We start from the raw sequence: 22,775 nt of genomic DNA on the forward strand, positions 1-22,775 counted from the left end.
GTGAAGCGTGTAATTCTCATATCCCGTCCTTTTCTGCTACAGAAGCCTCCTGCCGTAGGAGGGAAGGCCGGAGCAGGTGCAGGTGCCAGCGCTGCAGTGAAGAGTCGACTGGCTGCTGTGAAGGCTGCCATGAGAGCCAAGCAGGCTGAACAGAAAGCTTCTGAGACGTCACACAACATCCAGGACGATGCAGATTCTGTTCCTGCGGCCCCTGCCGCCACACAGACTGTGGTGTTCCATGGAGGCTTCCAGGTGGAAAGCCCAGTGAAACCATTACTCCAGTGGTTCTCAATTCCAGTCCTCATGACCCACTACTCTGCACATTTTGTATGTCTCTCTTATCTGACACACTCAGTTCAGTTCATGGAGTCTCTCCTAATGAGCTGATGATCTGGTTCAGGTGTGTTAAATAAGGGAGACATACAAAATGTGCAGAGCAGTGGGTCACGAGGACTGGAATTGAGAACCACTGCATTACTCTGAACTTTACTTGTCCTTAATAAGCATGAGTTGTTTTTTGTTACAAGCTCCACCTGTACCTCACATCCAACCAGAGATCATAATGCAGCAGAAAAAAAGTCCAGTAGACCAATCACGAGACTTTCCCATCCAGTCCGAGCATCTTGCAGATTCTTCAGAACCTCAGCTTGAGGAATGCATTCCAGAGTCTATGCTCAGTCCTTCCTCCCAAGAGAAACCACAAGAGGACATCATCTCTGAAGCGAGTTTGCCACCTTCCAGGTGAAAAGCCTAATCAAACTAAGGAATGATATTATCTTCAGTTAGCTTGAGTTAAAAAAAAAAAAAAAAAATCCACTTGAGATAGTATTAGCTTGTGAAATTGAAAATGGTGACAAGACTCAAGGTTTTGTCTGGTTTTGTCATGCGACTCCATTACCCCTCATGTGATTTTTTTCCATGCGCTCCATAGTACTTGTAAACAAAACAATGAACCAATAAGGACATGACATGTGTCCCTTTTGTGATTAGTCCTTGTGTATTTCAGCCCTCACGTTTGCGCGGTTATTTTGTTGGGTATTCTGTAACATAGCTGATGTCGAGCAGACGAAGACAATGCCGTAGCGAACCCAAGTGCAGATTATTTGTGAAAATCCAAAATCCAAGAACATGAAACAGACTATGACCAAAACCTAATGTGAAAAATCATTAACGGGAATAAAACGTATTAACAAAGTTGTCTCATGTGCCAGGTCTTTGTAAATACGTTTTATTCCCATTAATGATTTATCACATATTGGATTTTGTTCATAGTCTGTTTCATGTTCTTGGATTTTCACAAATAATCTGCACCTGGGTTCGCTATGTCATTGTCTTCGTCTGCTCGACATCAGCTATGTTACAGAATACCCAACAAAATAACCGGGCAAACATGACAAAGAACACCTGTGAACAATGAACCAATCAGGGCATGACAAATACTAAGGAGCAAATGAAAAGATCACATGAGGGGTAAGGGAGTCACATGACAATGGGAAAGCTTCAAAAAGAAATTCAAACCTAGACATGACTAAAAGGCAACAAAAACAGTGTTCCTGTTTTGAACTTTTTAATTCAAAGAATCCAAAATAAAAGGTTTCACAATTTCCGAAATGTTTTGAGCACCAAATCAGTATGGACCTTATTCAGAGCAGCGCCATTACAGGTATGAAAGGGAGGCTGTGAGGGATAGACTTGCAGTGTTTCCAATGGCATCCGCTGTAAAAAGCTCCTAGATTACTTACAATTCTCCACAGCTTATATTGTCGGGAGTTTGTCAACTGAAATTTCTTGGAAAGATTTTTCCAGTGTTTCATGAACAGAACAATCCAAAAACACATTAAATAACAGTAGGCTACAGCCCATTGAAGAGATGCATGTCTGTCCCTCACAGCCTCGCTTTCATTCCCATTAAAAATCAAAGATGACGCTGCTGTGAATAAGGTCTATATTACAATGATTCCTGAAGGACCATTCTGAGGATTTATACCAATTGATTTTTATTGTATTTTTGTATAAACGCAGCCTGGGCAAACATGAACCTTTAAAATTATGACGTCAAACTTTGGAGCAAATATGAAAATGTTAACATTGGCAACTAGATCCTCCACTTGCGTATTTTGCACGTTCCTAAATTTAAGTGAGTGGTTTTACCTGTAGCTGCTCTGGTTTTGATGGAAGTCAGAGCTTTGCAGCTCTTGGTTGGAGCTCTGGTGGTCGATCTGGTCTCAACTGTACAAACACAATAACAGTGTATAATAACAGCATGAATGCATCACAGTTCGCTTCAAGACAAACAGTAGTGAAACCATTTCAGTTTGATCGATCAATGATTCACATTTGGTAATATAAAAACCAGAGAAGTTAAACAAACAGGTTTTGTTGGAACAGTATATCTTTCAACTACAGGCTGTAATAACAGAAGTAGCCTATATATAAATTAAAATCAATTACACATTTTAATTTACATTTCAAACTATGACTACAGAAATCCAAAGGTAAAAGTTGCAGCACATAGGGGAGACCGGGGACAGTTGCAACACTGGGAGAGTATTTCTCTCAGTTACTCAGAGACTGTTTGGACTAGACCAACCAAATTTGTATATTAAAGGTTGTATCAGTGATTTCAGATCACTGATACAACCTTTAAACTTGCATCTGTCTGCCAATTACCCATACCATTTAAAGATGATTATATAGCCTATGACATATCGTTCAAACGTTCATTAAGAATCATAAATCGAGCAGTTATGGGTGAATAGACTTTCAGTGGAGGGACAGAAATCTCCCAGATTTCATTAAAGTAGGTCTCTTCACATTTGTGTCCCAAAAAAGCACGAAAGTCATATGGGTTTGAAACGACATGAGGTTGAGTAAAGTATGGCATTTTCATCTTTGGGTAAACTAACAACACGAACCAAATCGGCGTGCGCGCTTTGGCGCTGCCGCTGAGTCTGAGACGGACGCGGTGCTTGTCATACGACTGGACAGTTTTTTTCCCATCAAAACAACGTTTAATTTAGGTTTCATTTAAATACACGTAATACCAAAAAATGAATAAAAAAATCATATTTATAAAATACACACGTCTATGGAAGCGGAATTTAGAACCAATTTGACAGTGTTTTATTCACGTCAGAAATATACATCGTGTAGGCTAGGGAACTAGATAGTTCACTTTCACTTTTTTTTCTCCCAGTTTACCGGCCACTTACTTCCATGTCTTTCGGGAGAAGTGGATGAATTTGCGCGTTGTAAATCCGACAACTCTGATTCTCTGCACTGAAGAGCAAACGTAGCGTCGATCACCCGTTATCATCTAACGTGGTCATTATAAAAGTGTTTAAAAGACAAAATACAATCACTAACACATATTTGAGAATCGGAATATCAGATTTCACAATAAGACGACAGTTGTTCAAGCTAAAACCAAGAGGTTTATTTTCTCATAGCGAAATGAACGGTGTAATTTTGAATAGGCCTATTGAATAATGGACAAAATTAAGATTGAGGAATCCAAAACCAAGGTTTATATTTTAAAGCGTATGGGAGCACATAGGGCCTACCAAAGTGTAGAACATTTTTGTTATTGTTACAGGACCCCACCCTAAAGTAAACAAAGCACGACTCAGGTTCATTATATAGAAAAATACCCAAGATTTATTTTTGGCTTACACAAAGATATATCTCACACACGAGGATGCTTTCATCACAAACTACCTGAACAGAAGGAGCCTTTACACCACAAAGCAAAAGGAAATCAAAGAATCAAAACAAACCCATAAGTTAAATTCATTAAACAAAAACTTGTGAATCACTCAGTTAACTCAAAATAAAATACATGCAAAAATAGCTCCTCTGTTCAAACACTAGACCAGTAGCATCCTCATGCTGCAATAATAAATAGTGGGGGAACAAACAATATACAAACAACAAAAAAAAGGAAAAGAAAACTAGTCCGCCCCAAGGGCCTTTCCCATTTCTTTTGGGCCCGATTACCAGCTCAAGCGCCTGGGCGGACTAGACAATATACCCAAAACAAACAAACAAACGAAACCAAAAAAAATCAAATACAACAAGAGCAACAAATGGGCTCCGTAGAGCTGAAAATACAAACATTAAAATACCTTTATTATTCGTATTAAAACAATCACCCCATGTTAAGACAAATTAATACTTTAAATCAGCTCATACCTGTCTCCAAGATCCAAACAAATTCACATGCGAACCTCTCGCATACGAACACCACGAGTGTTGATTTATTTCCGCCGGCCAGAAACAAACGCACCTACTCTTTTTCGTTCCTACCCCTGATATTTATACTTGGCTAACCACACCCCCTTGATTCATACTTTACTGCCTTGATATCACCCGCTACATTCCACCCCCTCAAAATGCATCGACGACCCGACGATGTAAAAAAACAGACTACAATTCAATCTTCTTCTTCCACTACCGATCTTGGCAAATGATAGGGATTAGAATGTTGACCTGCTGTCCTTCTAGAGGATCTCCGAGGACCTCCCTCTATTAACTGAGGGCCCCTGTCCATTTCAATCACGTGACCTTGATCCTCCACTACTGACGACCCTAAATGTTCAAAGGGAGGGCCCAACTGTTCAGAGGGAGGGCCAACATCTTCAGGAGACTCAAATTGCACCATCCCCAAAGGATAAAATTCTACCCATAAGTTAAATTCATTAAACAAAAACTTGTGAATCACTCAGTTAACTCAAAATAAAATACATGCAAAAATAGCTCCTCTGTTCAAACACTAGACCAGTAGCATCCTCATGCTGCAATAATAAATAGTGGGGGAACAAACAATATACAAACAACAAAAAAAAGGAAAAGAAAACTAGTCCGCCCCAAGGGCCTTTCCCATTTCTTTTGGGCCCGATTACCAGCTCAAGCGCCTGGGCGGACTAGACAATATACCCAAAACAAACAAACAAACGAAACCAAAAAAAATCAAATACAACAAGAGCAACAAATGGGCTCCGTAGAGCTGAAAATACAAACATTAAAATACCTTTATTATTCGTATTAAAACAATCACCCCATGTTAAGACAAATTAATACTTTAAATCAGCTCATACCTGTCTCCAAGATCCAAACAAATTCACATGCGAACCTCTCGCATACGAACACCACGAGTGTTGATTTATTTCCGCCGGCCAGAAACAAACGCACCTACTCTTTTTCGTTCCTACCCCTGATATTTATACTTGGCTAACCACACCCCCTTGATTCATACTTTACTGCCTTGATATCACCCGCTACATTCTGCAGTTTTAAAGTAAAAAATGTTTCACTTTCTATTCCTATTCTATTCAATATTACTGTAGTGCAATTCGGCGTAAAATGTGTGGGGGCCAGAGATCCTTACTTTACTTGGGGCCCCCAAAAAGGTAAACCCGCCCCTGGCTGAACATTTACCTGGCAAGTATGGCAGGCGCGTAGTCCACAGGAAACTGGTGAAGCACGGTAATAGTTGCACAGGTGAGTAAAACATGTAGGAATGAATGATAACACTGATAGAAATTCAATAAACAAGACGACTTGGAAGGAGATCAACACAGAAGCAGTTTGAGCGATCAGAAAGTGAAAACTGAGTGAGTGTCCTTATCTAGCAGAGGTGCTGGCCGGGTGAGACAATGAGCAGGTGTGTGTGATTAATCGGGGGAGGGGGAGCACTGTCTGTGTGTGTGTGTGTGTGTGTGTGTGTGTGTGTGTGTGTGTGTTTGTGTTTGCGCGCGTAGGGAAGGGAGGGGAGGAAAGTCCGTGACAACTTCTAGAGCAGGGATGTCCAAAGTCGGTCCTGAAGGGCCACTGTCCTGCAAAGTTTAGCTCCAACTTGCCTAAACATACATGCCTGGAAGTGTCTAGTATGCCTAGTGAGACATTGATTAGCTGGTTCAGGTGTGTTTAATTGAGGTTGGAGCTAAACTTTGCAGGACAATGGCCCTCCAGGAGCAGGATTGGACACCCCTGTTCTGGAGTCTAGACGCAAATTGGGAATATGAATAAATCCAAATGAGGAATGAGGCATTTATGCATTTTCAGGCTTGACAACATATAATTTGTAGGCTAATTGATTATTAAAAGAGGAAAGCAAATAATTCAAGGTTGTTAAATTAAAAATGTGGTTCTTATATTTGTCATATAGTTCAACAGTGCAGCTGATGTTTATTTAAAACGTGATTATGCAGCGTTTAGTATTGTAGCCTGATATGCATTTCTGTTGAAAATAATGACCAATCAGGGGAATTAGCCTACTGGTAGTGAGAATTCGCTCAAATCCTCTCAAAACAAAGTGCACACGATGTAAAATATTCATTGTGAAGTTTAGTCAGATTAATTGTTTAAAACAAGGAGTTTTAACACTATTTTAGTGAGTTTGCAGTGAATTGACTGACAGCTTCAGGTTTCTGACACAAACAGATTATTTTATGTTATTATAGTGATTTGATAATCTCTAAAATATATTTTGGAAAGCAATACGCCTGAAAAAGCTGTTAAGGAGTGAAAATGACTAATGAGCAAATAATTAAGTGCTCCTCTGCCGCCATCTACTGTGGTAATTTTAAAGTGTTTGTATTTTACCAAGTGTTAGTTTTCCTACATTGTGAAACTTTGTTTTACAAATCTGGACAATCAAAGGAAAAATAACATTTAAATTGGATAATATTCAAACTTTTGAGCTTTAAGTGCTGGAGAAAAAAAATGTGTGAAGTAGCCTACTTTAAAGTCCTTAATTCTTATAACAGTGGTCTATAACCGTCTAATTTGCTGGGTTATGATCAAAGCTGATTCATCACCTCACACACTTGTCACGTCACGTCGAGGGAGCAAGATTTTATGATGTCATCCGAGTTCGCCAAATCGACATACCTTGGCTTAATCCGAAATCACCCCTTTACCCTCAAAAAGGGAGCTATTTGTGGGGACAGCCATTTAGTGGTGTTCAAGACCATAGTGGACGTTGAGTGCACCCATTCAATCCCACATTGCACCGCAATAACGAGTGTAACCGATTTACGCTCAACGCCTGTCTGAATTCGCTCATTCGTATTTATTCACTTCTTCAAGTGAACAGTAAGTAGCCTATTAATCAGAGGCGGACAGAGTACACAGCTTTATTACTTGAGTAAAAGTACAGATACCCCTTGCTAAATTTTACTCAAGTACAAGTAAAAGTACTACAGTCAGATGTCTACTCAAGTAAAAGTACTAAAGTACTTGTTTTTAAAAGTACTTGAGTACCAAGAGTACAAGAGTACATTTTCTAAATATTGCATTACTACTGCCATAGTGCTTACATTTATGTACAGAAACGTCCTACATGGAGTTATGAAAAATGTTAATGTTAATACTAGGGGTGGAACGGTACACAGAAGTCACGGTTCGGTTCATACCTCAGTTCAGACATCACGGTTCGGTACGAGTTCGGTACAATGGAGGGAAAAGCAAAACAAAAATGCAGAAGGCAATTTTTTTTTTATTGTGCATGTCTCAGGCTGTACCACCTAGTGTCATACAGTCTCTCCCCTGAGCTAGCTGCAACAGCCTGCCCTGAAGTGTGTAAAGTAAGATGTAAACAAAACAAGACAATCAGCTATAAAACTAAAAATAAAGCATCTCTTATTTATGTGTGGACGCACGAGCGCGAGGGTGCGCGCAGCAAAAATGTCGTCATTGTGGTGTGGGCGGTCATGCGCGTTGGGTGTGCAAGGCCACATTTTGCTTGGCGGTGTGCAGTGCACGGCTTTTAGCGCACGGCTCCGCATCCGAAGACGCACGACTTCGAGCCGAATCTGGCCGAGCATGTACATCTCACAGCACCGGCACCCAGTTCTTGCGTCTAAATTAGTTGCTTACATTAACAAAATGAGCCTACAATAGCAGACATCAGCCCTTTAAATAAAAATAAATGGCCATGTTTTATAAAAAGGTTCACAAAACTAAATAAAAATGTTTAGAAATTATGTAAGATAACGTTAATTTAGTTGTAGGTTACGTTCTCATATCCATTTTTTTTTTCTAATGTCACAAGGAATAATCTGGTTTACTGCTTTACACGATTATTTTGCTGTGTGGTTTTGGTGTACTAAAGTGTTGTTTTACTAAAATAAATATTCACGAGTGTAGCCTACCTTACTTCAAACCACTGATTCCTGATGGTTTAGAGGACAATTACACCCTGTCGCACCCTGTCGTTTCAAAGAATATACACCGGCGAGCGCTAAGTATAAATGCCTCGTCCATTTGGGGAGGCGCGCGCACGGTCAGCGGAGGCTCGCGCTGCGGAGGCAGGCGAAAGTATAAACCATAGACAGTATAAGAAGGTATAAACAAACCTAGCTTAAGGCGGGGCTACAGATTAGGTGTCCCTAAAGAACCCGCGTATCTAACAGTAGTTCCGCATTACATTAATTAATTTGCACGCGAGTTTTATTTATTTTTATACCGTATTCTCCGTGTAAATTCATGTAGACTACCGAACCGTGACGCCCGTACCGATTCGGTTCAATACGAATACATGTACCGTTCCACCCCTAGTTAATACCTTGGAGAATGTAAAGAAATTGAAAGTAAAATCAAGTCATTTTCATCTTTTTACCATGCTGCTTTATTTAACATTTTCACTTGCCCACAAGGCAATAGCACAATGGCAACGCTCTGACAAACCTCTGCTAGAGTTTTAATGGATTTTTTGCACCCACATTTGAACCCGACTGTGTTAAACACACCGCATACTCAAGAACATCAACGCAAATGCTCAGCTTACATTAATGTGTAATATCAGAAAAGAAAATTCAGCTAACAATTGTGTGTACATGTGAGTTTCTCTTTTTTTCATCAATCAAATCACAGGGTTCCAGACTGCGACCAAATATGCGACCATTTTATTGAGAATGTGCGAGTTCAAATTGTATGTGGTGCCATTTGTGCGAGTGCATGGTCATGTACTACTCAGTTAAATTCACGCATGAATTTTCCTGCATTGAACTTGTTTTAGCGCTCGCCAAAGTGAATTTTTGTCCCGCCAAAGTCTTATTTGATCGGTGAGTAAAGTAGATGAACTGCCGCTTGTGACAGGGCGCATGTTTAACTGAATGAACGAGCAGAGAGAGAGAGAGAGCTGGTCGCGCGCGCAGACACACTCGGCCTCTCTCGCGCACTGTCGCTCGCTTTTTCTTTTTTCCTTTTTTTTTTATTTATTATTTTTTTAGAAGAAGTAACGGGTACTCACGGTTATGGATAGAAATGTAGCGGAGTAAAGAGTACAATATTTGCCTCTCAAATGTACTTGAGTAAAGTCATGAGTACTCCCCAAAAATGATACTCGAGTAAAGTACAGATCCCTCAAAATTGTACTTAAGTACTGTACTCAAGTAAATGTACTCCGTTACTGTCCGGCTCTGCTATTAATGGAGTAACGTAGGGAATACTGAATGAGGGTTTAGGGTGCATTGGCGGCAGGATATTGCAAAAAACAAACAAAAAAACCAACAAACAATTTATGTGCTCAATTGAGGACGATGGAAACACATTTACTGAATAAATTACTAAAAAAAAAAAAAAAAGTTAATAAAGACCAGAATTTCTCTTGCAGATGGTGACAAGGTATTTTAAAATAGTATTTTTTTTTTTTTGAAACCCATATGTTTTATAAGAAAGAGGTTCCAAACAATAATGTTAATCACTCGCCCACTTCTATGACCCCTGTGATCTGTCTGTCATTTCAAAACAGTCAGTCACCAGCAGGAATAAGAAAAAAGTAAATTGAAAGAATGGAAGTGCATTGGTTTTTTTCTTATGATTTTATTAATGTGCACAACAATTTTGACATTTTAAAGCCTTAATATTTTCTGAGATCAAAACTGCATAGAAATAGTATTCCTGTATATAAATACACTAATTATAAAGTACAAAAAGTGAGTAGCAAATAGAAGAACAAGTATCAAAAGGAATCTAATTTAATAAAGCAAAAAATTTAAACATTCAAAGAGTGGATGTGCTTTTATTTGTTTGTGGGAGGAGTGAACATGATCAGGTCACGTTCACACATTGATGGTCTCACTCTCTCCTTCTGCTCTGGGGTGAACAGCAACAGATTGTCTGACATCTGAAACACAAGGTTATGGACAAATTAAAAATGAAAATGCTGACAACTCTCAGAAAGTGTGATAGAATAGTGGTTCCCCCAGTCATGGAAAACATAAAATGGTGGTTTTTATTATTAAAATTATAAAAATCTTTAGGATTAAAGATTTTATTAATACAAATTAAGTCAAACATTTCTGTAGTAATTGTTTTACTAGTTGCACATCTATAATATATTTTATTGGATTAAAAATCCAAATTGTGTGAATTTCCATGACTGGAAAACAGTGGGAACCCTATTGAAAGACAGTTAATAAAGGAAAGATGTAAATCCACCTGACTGGTCCCGGGTGTGAACACCATTCTGGGAAGAACTGAGACAGGAGTGCAAGAGAGAGAAGTGAGTGCCCACGTGCCCCCCAACAAACCATATAATGTGAGCATTAATAACATTATGATGTGATATGAGGGACATAAACTACCTGTAGGTGTTGCCAAGACATCAAGACGACGCTCCTCGGCCGGAGACACAGGACTCTCCATCTCAGCATCCTCCACCCCAAGGGAAAACCTCTCTGCTGCAAGACCTGGAGACATGCCGTCTCTCACTGATGGCTGCAGGTAACGCTCAAAGTCCAAACCAGTAGCATTCTGGGAAAAATACATCAGAACATGATCCATAAACTCTCAAGTAAAAGAAAAAAAAGCTCTCCTGACTAATAGTAGGACTTAGAGGCTAGAGGTAAAGACATAGTTTGGAGGATGGATTTTTTTTTTGCACTCTGTCGTTAATAACCTTTTTATTTTTGGCAAGTTACATTAACAGCTATATAGTGTAGCTTTATTGTTGGCCGATAGTGATAAGCTGACAAAATTATATAATGTTACAGCCAAAGCCAATAACCAATAAATAGCCGTTATTAAAATTCTATACTATTTTGTCTAAATAAATTTAAAATAACTATAATTTTGTGATGCCTAAATTCATTTGTAACATTTAAAATGATTATGTTCAGTTTTTAATGTGTACAGTATGAAAAAAGGGATATTCATTTTGAGATTTGCTAAAGGATACATTTAACAGTGTTATTAAATATTTATATATTATTAATGACAGCAAAAGGTAATCAATATAAAAAGAGGAAGATTGAACAATTAAATATCTAATATAAATGGATAACAATTATATATACATATACACACAATGCACAATATTGTGCATTTCTAGTTGGATTTGGTAGATAAATCACCTCAGCATCTTGAATTCCAGTCATTTCAACATCTGTGTGAAGCTCTCTGGTAGGGGAGCTATATAAACAGTGGAAAGAGTATAAAAGATTATGAATTATGCCATATTTAGTGGCTCATATGTAACAAATTAGACGGCCTAATATTAACAAAGCACAGCATACCTATTACAGGCCGAAATGACCTCATTACTGAGAGCTGCAGAAATGCTGAGATCTTTGGTTGGTGTGGAGGGCATCAGGACAGGGGAAGCAGGTGCTTCTGCTTCTGCTTCTGAGGAAGAGGTGCGAGATGAGCACTGGGCAAGACTATCTAAACCAGCATCTGCTCCAGTTGGGGCAGGCAAACTCGCTTCAGAGACCATGTCCTCTTGTGGTTCCTCTTGGGAGGAAGGACTGAGCATAGACTCTGGAATGCATTCCTCAAGCTGAGGTTCCGAAGAATCTGCGAGATGCTCGGACTGGATGGGAAAGTCTCGTGATTGGTCTACTGGACTTTTTTCTGCTGCATTACTGATCTCTGGTTGGATGTGTGAGGTACAGGTGGAGCTTAAATCATGAGGTCGGCTGTTAGAGCAGGGCTCTGTGTCTGGCGAAACATGTGTGGTTTGGTTGTGGTCAGGGCTGATCTGAGGAGCTCTGGGAGACTGTGGAGGCGTGGAAACAGGCAATACATCGAGGTGGTTTCGAGGAGGTGTGGCAAACACGCAGGGTAGAGCGGAGGCACGAGAGACTGCATTAGATCTGCTCTGCTTGCCTGGAGTGCTGAACTTAGAAGCACAGGGGGAAGAAACTGTACTGATTCGACAAGATCGTCTGACAGCACCTGAAAAGAAGAAAATGATACAGATTAAAACACAAAGACATAAAAAAAGGATAGTGTAGTTAAACTCAAAAAGAACAATTTCTAGACTAAGGAATATATTTTTTTCTCCCTTTGAATATTATTTAAATTATAAAAAGAAATACTAAAGAAATATACACAAAAGAAATATTAGCATTGTACTATAAAACAATTATTATTGTTATTTTTATTTTACAGAACAGTAAAATTACAATACTAATATTTATTGCCTTCGTAACTGCTTTATTTATATAGCACTTTATGCATTACAGATTGTTCCAAAGCAGCTTTACAGTGATAAACAGGAAAATGATTCAATGACAAACAGAATTCAATTCTGCTGTAAAGCAGCTCTAAAAAGACAACAGTGTCATTATTCAGCTGAGGTCAGTTTAGTGGGAATTTCTATTCTGGTGGGAATTTAGGGTATTTAAGCCAGACCTTCTCAGCCTTTGAGGAGGAAGGGGGTCAGTGGGTTAAGATGAGGTTGCGTTTGTGCTGTTTCAAACAAATTTACTTTGTTCTTTGTTAGAAAAAGTGTGTGCTTAGTAAAGCGTTTGTAAATTTTTTTTTTTTTTTTCATTCGTATTCACAGACTTGTAATTTACACCCCAATTTTTGATATTTGATTAATAAAATTCATTCTCTTTGGATTATCCTGGTTTAAGCCTAAGCCTTCCTATCACCTCCCTTGGTCCCTAACGGCATACGTTACAACAGTTATGATATCACATTTTTTGATGCCATTGAAATTTCATAATTCTTGTCACTTTTCAATATCACAAATAACAAATAATATCCAAAAAAAAACAAAAAAACTCATGCTTGCTAAAGACAAGTAAAGTTCAGTCTTACCTAATGGTTTCACTGGGCTTTCCACCTGGAAGAAGCCTCCATGGAACACCACAGTCTGTGTGGCGGCAGGGGCCGCAGGAACAGAATCTGCATCGTCCTGGATGTTGTGTGACGTCTCAGAAGCTTTCTGTTCAGCCTGCTTGGCTCTCATGGCAGCCTTCACAGCAGCCAGTCGACTCTTCACTGCAGCGCTGGCACCTGCACCTGCACCTGCTCCGGCCTTCCCTCCTACGGCAGGAGGCTTCTGTAGCAGAAAAGGACGGGATATGAGAATTACACGCTTCACATTTGAAATGCAAGATTAATAAAGGATGGTGCTGATAATGTGGTTTACTTTGGCCACTCTTTTTCTGACAACAGGCCTGACTTCCTCTTTCCAATCCCTTGCTTCTGCTTCTTTCAAGGAATTAAACTTCTTAACAACATCTTCCACCTTAAAAAAAAACCAAAAAAAAAAAACAACAACATTAAACAAGGGTTGGACGTCATTTGAGCATTTTTAAAAGGGAACATCAACCCACCTGAAAGTACACCATGTCCCAGAAGCCCTGCAAGTCAGTGCAGGTTGTTATTTTCTCTCCGCGCCCCAATTCGCAGTCATCCACCAGTCCACTGAACTGGCCAAAGCGCTCTTTCATCAACAGTCTGGCCTGGCCCACAGCCGTGCGCATCCGGTCTTGCACTACACGGACAGGGAGAAATATACTTTCTTCATATAACTGTATAGTTGTCTGGAGGAAACATTGTATCTCTATATTTAATTATTATTATTATTTTTAATAAATCATTACTATTGGTCACTCTTTACATCTGTCTGTGGGTTTTGCAAATCTACCCAATGAAAAATATTAAAAAGAGCTTGTGACTATATCTTGTATCTGCAATGCATTAGATAATCAAACTGTCATTAAAACCTCATAAGTCCACACGACTCTATAGTGAATGAAGTGGAGTACACATTTGGACCATATGCTTGTTTGCAATGCAAGGGTAAGTAAAGAACTGTTTTTTTGAATAAGTACAGTGTTTTCTTTACTCAAGAATCACTACATTTATAAAGGCTAATGTCTTGTGTATTCGAGGACCAGAGAAGAGGGTCTCAGTCTAGCATTTGTTGTTGAGTCATAGCCAATACTGTCTTAAATAGCCTCTGCATAGCACTTCATCTTTAATAACATGGGATTTTGGTCAAATGACAAAAAACTGAGCGCCCACATAGCTACAGTAAAGTTGATGAAAACGTAATATGATGCACTGCGGCCGTTCTAATGACTGACAACGTATGTTTAACAGGCGCTGGTCAAAAACCTTGTAACTACATTTGAGATTGATTTTGGTAAAATGTTAATAATACAATGGTATATGCAAGTGTCTGAACACATAAAAAGCCACATCAGCTTTGACAACAGCATTTAATTATTTTAGTGTTTTTTTTTCCTGAAAAGCAGCATTTTTGGAGATACAAGGTTTCCATCCAACAGAGACGATGATAAACATCAAATATGTTCTAATTAGTTTTGATTGTGTCATTTTAACTAGAAAAATTAATCCTTGCTGGAAAGCTTGCATCAAACCTAGTTAGGATACTGTGTTAGACTTTGGTATTTAATTCAAAGTTGTCTTACTCTCCTCCGGGATAGACGTATCATCAAATCTTGACTCCCACAGCTTAGAAAGCCCAGTCAAATGCTCAGTCTCACTGGCCATCACTGACCTATTGAAACAGAAACAACATACACTTAATATTTAGCATTAAATATTTTGAATATTCCGAACCCAATCTGACTTCTGACCCGTACTGCTGCCTGAATCATAATCATACACTGTTCATTCATTGGCCAGAGGAGAACTGGCCCCCCGACTGAGCCTGGTTTCTCCCAAGGTTTTTTTTTCTCCATTCTGTCACCTGAAGGAGTTTGGGTTCCTTGCCACTGTCGCATCTGGCTTGCTAAATTGGGGACACTTATTATTCTTAATATTTGATCTGCCTGCTTTGACAACATTGTATGAGAACTGAACAGGACAATGACATAACAGTTTTCTCTAGAGCTGCTGTATCAATAATTTAACTAAGGGTAAGTTTACACGACAACGATGTATTAAATGTTAAGTTTAAGATATTAAAAGTGTGTTTATGCACATGTATACCTCTGTGCTGAATATTGTTTAAGATCGCACATGACTGTTTACTGAAAGGAAAAAGTGCATCGCAGATAAACATTGACAATATAACATCACGACTAAAAATGAAAGGAGGTTTTACTGTTATAAAAAACTGCTTTGTGAGCATTAGTGGAACTGAAGGTTTTAGAATAAACAAGTGATCGTTGTCATGCGGTGAATCCGGCCAATCGTGGAACAGTTGTCGTCATCAGCGCTTGTGAAGCCTTTCTAGAGAAGCTGCGCAGAATGAATCATGTGGCTGCCCTCGAATCGCTCTCGTGGCACTTTGATGCCATGTGTCACAGTCACATGGCATCAGCGCGGTCTCAAGTCGGACAAAATTTTTAACCGGCATTAGCATTCTAAACGCGTAATAAGCATGTGCATGCCGTCACCGTTTTCACAGATTCACGTTTTTGAAGGCAGATGATAACGGTATTGTTTTCAAAACGTTGTGTAAAGGAACAGCCAGAACGCAAAACAAGTTTTATGTTTTCAGTTGAACACAGTGTCGTGTAAATGGCCCCTAAAATGAATTACAGAAATGGTTCCATGGTTGCAGAAAGCTGTGTATAAATGGAGACTAATGCATAACTAAAACACTACAACATACCAACGAGTCAGTTCTATTAAAGGGGTCATATAATGCCATTTTTGTACAAGCTAATATGATTCTTTAGGGTCTAAATTAAAAGTTTGTAATATACTTTAAAAATTCTCATTAGTATTGTAAGAAAACACTCATTTTACCTGGTCAAAAACAGCTCTGTTTTCAGCACGCCGTTTAAGTGCATGTGTCTTTAAATGATAATGAGCTTTGCTCACCCCGCCCCTCTGTTCTGTGTACACCGTTTGTAATAACAATAACCATAACGCGTTGTTCATTATAAACGTGGGATTATGAATTATATTGAGAACATTGTACATAGAAAACATGCCGTAATGGCAGCTGCCACCCCTGGGATACAGTCTTGCCACCCCATTTATAGATCAGATAATATTTTTTTTAAGTATATTTTATATACTTAAACTCTTAATACTTAAACTCCTCTCAAACAGAAATCGGCGATTTTAGAATCCCCTCCCCCTCACAATGGTTTCACCCATCACGAGCACGGCAGCGACCCCGCGGAATTTCACCATTGGCAGCATGGGCAGGCTGTACAGTGCATCTGCAGTACACAGTGTCTCGGAGAAGAGAGGCTGATAAGCAGTTAGCAGTGAGTTTAGAGGTAAATTTGACACCAAGTCGAAAAAGTCAATAAGCAGACAGTTAACCCTGCAACAACCACATTGTTACGTTATTTACATCTGCAGTACTTTGTTGTCTCATCTAATGTTTCGATGATGGTCAGGTCAGATAAGGGTCTAACGTTAGTCTAGCTCTTTGTGTGTGTTTATACTACTGCTGTCACAAAATTGGCATGCATCCACTTTCCCAGCATCTATGACTATCCAATTTTGAAAAATGGTTAACATGCCAAATTAAACTGAGATATCTAAGCGGTGTCATAACCCCAAACAGGGTTGGCGGGCTAAGGGGGCTTAAGCCCCGAATATTTTGTTACCTTGTCTTTCTCATAGAGCAAAACAATTAATCAGAAAAATAAATATGAATAATATTACAGCTGCCGCAATTACCTAATCATGAAAAGTGCATATTACAGTTTTATTTATATTTTTCCCTTTGCATTAAAGGTACTTATGACGTGCTTTTGCAGCGTTGAGCATTGTAACCAATCACAGACATGTCTGTTGAACGCATTGGCCAATCAGAGGCGTTTAAATGAGTCACTGTGCTGAAGATGCGTTTTGCGCGAGCTCAGAGTTCTACAACCTGTCATTATTATTGGCAATAAACTTCACTGTAATATATTTGATATTCTTGATGCTGCTCTGATGCACTCCATTACGCACTGCTCTGTTTGTTGTACTTAGGATGGCTAAAAGTTCAGCGGTCTAGCTCATCACTAAAGAAGTAAAAGAAGTGAACGAATGCCTGTTAAAATGTAATTAGATAAACATTTAATATTTGACTGTTTAACAATAGAAATGTTCAACTACCGACAGCATCCGGTGATGCAAATTACTCAACTTTTTTAATTTATTTATTTATTAAATTTTGCCTTTTTTAATTGAAAATATGCTATAATTTCCTTGATTCATTTAGAGAGAATGCATGCATAATTAAAAATAAAATATTATTTGCAAATAGTTGCAATTATTTCACTAATACAATAAGCCTTTCTTTTTCTTTATTCCTTTAAATCGCTTTTATAATTAATTAATTCCTTTAAATAAAAATACCAAATTTTAGTTTGGGCTAAAGCCCCAAATATCCACTGACCTTAGAACCGCCCCTGACCCCAAACTCCCTAAGAATTGCTTTTCCACACAGTACAATTTAGTCTACACAGACTGTTGATAGTGATTACACAGAGAAAGGGTCCACAATTCACAAATTAAGACCCACACCATCCAAAAACCCAGCTACATCTCTGATTTGACTCCCACTCCGTGTAATGTAGTGTAGAGAACAAAACACATTCAATGAAATCCGTAGCATTTTAAATTATGAATAATGTCCATTGCCCCCCTCCTGAAACCTCATGCCACCCCAGGAAAAAATATCTAGATCCGCCACTGGTACAGGCACTGCCAACACACATTTCAATACAATCAACTTGTAAAAGTGCATGTACCATTATATGACCCCTTTAATGACAGAGATCTGCCTCACCTGAAATAGGCAACATCATGCTGAGGCTCCAAGGGGGCCAAAGGAGCGGATGGAGCTGCAGAGGTGGACGGCTGAGGGGAGGATGGGACAGGAGGGGGAGAGGACACTGAGGGAGGGGTGGTGGGAAGATCTGGTGAAAGGGTTGACAGAGAAGGTGGAGAGGATGAGAATGAAGTAGTAAGGTGAACAGGTTTTGGGGGAGAGGGGAAGGTGGGCTCCTTGCTGGCTTCAGGCAGAAAGCTATAAAAGAGAAATATGATAGTATTATTTCAGATCAGCTTATGTGATAAAGCTTAGAGGCATCACACATTCTGTTTATTAGAATCGAATTCAAAAGGTACCTCGGTGAGAGGAAGGCACTGGCTGATTGTGGAGAGAGGGGCGCAGGCTCGAAGGAACTCAGACCAACAGGAGGCTGGAACACGAATCCCTGAGGAGCAAATGAGGGGGGAGCAGCTTTGGGTTCCTCTTCCTCAGGAACCAAAGAATTAACTGCAGTGTCCTTTTTCTCAGCAGGCTAAAAATATCCAAGCATAAAATATAATCCCCAATTTTCTGAAAAATTTCAAAACCAAAAAGATAGATATGACAGATCAACTCACCTTATTTTCAATAGCTGTCTTCGTGTTGCCTGTGTAAGATTATGAGATCTACTTATTAATGACACCTATACAAACATACTGTAGTTCTGGACTGATGAAATATTACTTCCATCTGAGCAACGTGGCAGTATAAAACAATATATAATATCAGAAAACATGCCAGTAGAAAATAACCGTAGGCTCATTACCCTGTATGGCTTTCCCTCTGCCAGAAGAGGGCGCTGCAGGACATTTAACAGTTGATCTCGTTTTCGTAGCCCTTGAATCTAAATCACCAAAGTGGCTTAAATTACACACATGTAACACAACTAGAGCATAATAAAGGTCACACAGACTAAGCTTTTGGAAAAGCCCAAGATTTAAAATGTTAAAATAAAACTCACCAGCAGCAACTGGTTTAACCACAGCTACCGGTGTTGTTTTAGCAGCTGATCGTGTGGTTGGAGCTCTCACAGATGATTCGACTGTAAAATAGATAATTGTCTGCATCTGCTTTTTTTATTTGAAAGAATTTACTTTTATTCAGCAATGACACATTTAATTGATAAAAACAGACATTAAAGACTATAATGTGACAAAACAATTCGTTTAAATCAACGAATTTCCACAAAAATATTAAGCAGCAAAACTGTTTAAGCAGTTTTTTGAGCACCAAATCAGCATATTAGAATGATTTCTGAAGGATCAATCTGAAGATTTATATTTGTTACATTTTTAAAATAGAAAATTATTTTTAATTGTAATACCATTTTAAAATATAACTCTTTTTATTGTATTTCTGTATAAACAGCCTAGGTGAGGATGAGACTTTAAAATGATTCTTTTCATCTTATCTTTTTGACCCTCAAACCTTTGAGCAGTAGTGTACATATGAAAATGTTAACATACGATATCCTCCACTTGCGTCTTTTGCACGTTCCTAACTTTAAGTGAGTGGTTTTACCTGTAGCTGCTCTGGTTTTGATGGAAGTTTTGCAGTTGTTCTTGGTTGGAGCTCTGGTGGTCGATACGGTCTCAACTGTACACACACAATAACAGTGTTTAATAACAGCATGAAGGCGTCACAGTTCGCTTCAAGACAAACAGTAGTGAAACCATTTCAGTTTGATCAAATAGAATGATTTGCATTTGGTAATATGAAAACCAGAGAAATTGAACAAGCAGGACAAACCTTTCTTTGGAACAGTATGTCTTTCAACTGCAGGCTGTAATAACAACAACAGAAGTAGATAATATAAAACAAAAATGACATGATTTCAAACTGTGACTACAGAAATCCAAAGGTAAAAGTTGCACCACGTACTTTACTTAGGCAAGAGAACATAAAACTACCGTTCAAAAATGTGAGGTTGGTATGTTTTTGAAAGAAGTCTCTTATGCTTACCATGGCTGCAATTATTTCATCAAAAATACAGTAAAAACAGTAATATTGCGAAATATTACAATTTAAACCAAGGGTATTCTATTTTAATACATTTTAAAATAGAATTAATTCCTGTAATTTTAAGCAATTTTTCAGCAACCATTACTCCAGTCTTCAGTTTGCAGCAAGACTATTATGTTTGTTTACCAATGACAGGGGAAATTTGTTTGAAAACTCAACATTTAATTCATTTAATTCAAAATCATTTAATTTTGTGATTACATGCTTGCATACCTTTTGATTCTGCATCATTGAGCGGGTCACTCGTGTGGACTGGTTAGTTTCTGCGATCTGTCATGAATCATGATGGGAAATGAGATGGGAAATTAATGGTGCGTTCAAGTCCTTCTGGGAAGTTTTACGAGTTGAGAATTCATGTTTATGGCGTCTTGTTTGTTCAAATCACTTTCGTCAGAGCAAGATGGTGGTGTACCTTCTCTAAATTAACTACACAAAAAATACAGCAAGGCTTTTAAACTTTACTTCTAAAAAATGAAGAACAAAGGTGTGTAATTTTAATGTTATTTATTATTATTTTGTTATTTTTTATGAAGACACTGTAAACTATCACTACATATATTGTTATATTACAATGCTATTATATTTTGTTCAGTCAATTAGCTTATTTTGTTGTAAATAAAAAAGTACTATAAAATATTTACGACTTTGTGGTGGCGTTCACTTCATGTTCAATCAACTCGTGAATACAATCTTTTCGACATGACTTGAAAGCACCATAAGTAAGTAGGCTACTCTTCATTATAGTCTGAGACTGACTTTTCAAACTGATATTCCCATCACTCACCTTGCCTCTGCCTGGTGCAGCAGTGTTGGAAGGCAGATACCCGAGCGGCTGAGGCTTATACAGGCCGACCTTAAAGACGCCTTTCTTTTCTTTCTCCCGCATTTCCTTCTCTTTCTGCAACAACTTGTTTTCTTTGTAGCGAGAGAGCATCTTCTTCCTCTCCTCAGCAGCAGCATTTGCAACTGTTAAGAACAATTGTAACTACTTCAAAACAAGGCCATGCCAACACAAAATCAAACAACTAAACTAACTATGATATTAACCATTAGCTGTCTTTGTTTTGGCTGCTTGGTCTTGGGTGGCCATGATGCTGGATGCATCCATTGAGAGCTCGATCTCCGGCAGCTGGTCGAGGTGCCTGCGCAGATTTTGGACCTTCTCTCGGTTCTCTTTCTGAGATTGAGACCGACGTCTGGACATCTTAAGCCGGATCATAGACACACTGCTGTCCCGCTTGTACAGGTGAGCGAAGCGAGAGTCCATCCTACAAGAGTTTTCACAACAAGAACAGTCAATTACCTAAAGCAGTGGTTCTCTATTGGTGGGCCCAAAACTTGTTTGCAGTGGCCGGTTGCATAAACCGCTTAGACCAGTCATACAACTTAGTCATTCATTTTTTTCCTTTAAAACTGGCTATAACTTTAAGCAAGTTACTTTAAAAAGTCACTTAAACAGGTGTATTGTCTCATTTGACAAACTGCTAGTAGCTAACGTTAGTTGGTTAGACTTAACATACTAGTGACAGTGTTTATAATGAGTCTAAACTGGTCTCAGGTCTGTTTTTAGAGCAAATGCAGTACATGTAAATAATACCGTATATTCATGATTTTTGCTAAATAGTTAGGACAGTTTAAGAATAAATAGACTTTTCAAATTTTACAAGTGAGATTAAAAGCTTTCATATCTTTGTTGCTGACATCAAAGGCAGCGTTTCTAATCAGACTCTTTAATAACTTATTTTTTTTGCTGACCTGGTATAAAAAACACGGATGATGTCAATGTAACATTTAATGTTTTCTTATATACTTTATTTATTTCTATATTATATGCCTATGTTATTTATATATATATATATATATATATATATATATATATATATATATATATATATATATATATATATATATAACGTTATATATTACATGTCATTTTCATTCTCAGCGCATCCTGTTTGTTCTAACGTTAAGTAAAAACAAATCAAATACAACCATAGTCAAGCAAATACATGTTTATTTCTTATAGGCAAGATGTCATTTGTAAAAAGTAAATTTCGAACCAAATATTTTATCACATTTAAAATATAAAAATTCAAATATTATCTTTCCTGACGAAACAACACATGATCACAGTTTTGCTCACTATACAAACCTCACGTTTAGCACGTTTGGAAGTCGTACGCAATGACAAACTAAGTTTAATTATAAACTGACAGAAATAATATGAGCTATTTCTTACCTTTATATTAAGGTGGATTTACGGGAGTCAAGGAGGTTTTATCCGGAGACTAAATAATTCGCAATATCTTTTCAGTAAACAAACGTTTAACTGTCCTAGGCGTACGACTTGCAAGATGGCGGGCAGGCCAAGTTTTGAAACTGAAATACGTCTCTTCTGATTGGCTGCTCCCCAACACAGAAACCTCCGTTGATTGGTCAAATTTAGATGACGAGTTATGCGCCTCCCATTCGCAAATCCTGTCAACTGATTTTAATTTACCGTTTACACACATGCAGAATCTGCAAAATGTTAATTATTTTAACAAAATAAAAGGGGATCATACGAAATGCATGTTATTTTTTATTTAGTACTGTCCTGAATCAGATATTTTACATAAAAGATGACTTATTTTTTACATATAGTCCACAAGACAAAAAAAGAAATGAATTTATAAAAATGACCCCATTCAAAAGTTTACATACCCTTGATTCTTATTAATGTGTGTGGTTACCTGGATGATCCACAACTGTTTTTTTTTGTGTGTTTTTTCTT

At 38.2% G+C, this 22,775-nt stretch overlaps 1 protein-coding gene and 1 long non-coding RNA gene across 3 annotated transcripts; both read right to left on the minus strand.

Moving 5' to 3' along the window:
• Positions 1-472: 472 nt before the first annotated feature.
• Positions 473-5,727, minus strand: LOC307147525. Its single transcript, XR_013819320.1, has 3 exons — positions 5,437-5,727; positions 2,152-2,229; positions 473-759 (listed from the first exon to the last, which is right to left on the minus strand). It is a non-coding gene; the product is annotated as an uncharacterized lncRNA (long non-coding RNA).
• Positions 5,728-9,237: 3,510 nt separating this feature from the next.
• dlgap5 (discs, large homolog-associated protein 5) lies at positions 9,238-22,359 on the minus strand. Of its 2 annotated transcripts, XM_079852286.1 has the most exons (20): positions 22,242-22,359; positions 21,050-21,270; positions 20,787-20,968; positions 20,216-20,272; positions 19,730-19,763; positions 19,502-19,576; positions 18,942-19,022; positions 18,747-18,824; positions 18,559-18,587; positions 18,298-18,473; positions 17,957-18,196; positions 14,679-14,767; positions 13,575-13,735; positions 13,388-13,486; positions 13,054-13,297; positions 11,520-12,180; positions 11,358-11,415; positions 10,590-10,758; positions 10,444-10,481; positions 9,238-10,129 (listed from the first exon to the last, which is right to left on the minus strand). In XM_079852286.1, the coding sequence occupies exons 2-20, from the start codon at positions 21,267-21,269 to the stop codon at positions 10,025-10,027; spliced, it is 2,796 nt and encodes a 931-aa protein (XP_079708412.1). In that variant the 5' UTR covers position 21,270; positions 22,242-22,359; the 3' UTR covers positions 9,238-10,024. The 2 variants fall into 2 exon arrangements, with proteins under 2 accessions (XP_079708412.1, XP_079708413.1); XM_079852287.1 differs by lacking the exon at positions 10,444-10,481 and having other exon boundaries at positions 9,852-10,129.
• Positions 22,360-22,775: the final 416 nt, after the last annotated feature.

This window comes from Squalius cephalus (genome assembly GCF_949319135.1).
Source record: "Squalius cephalus genome assembly, chromosome: 19".
Lineage (NCBI taxonomy): Eukaryota > Metazoa > Chordata > Actinopteri > Cypriniformes > Leuciscidae > Squalius > Squalius cephalus.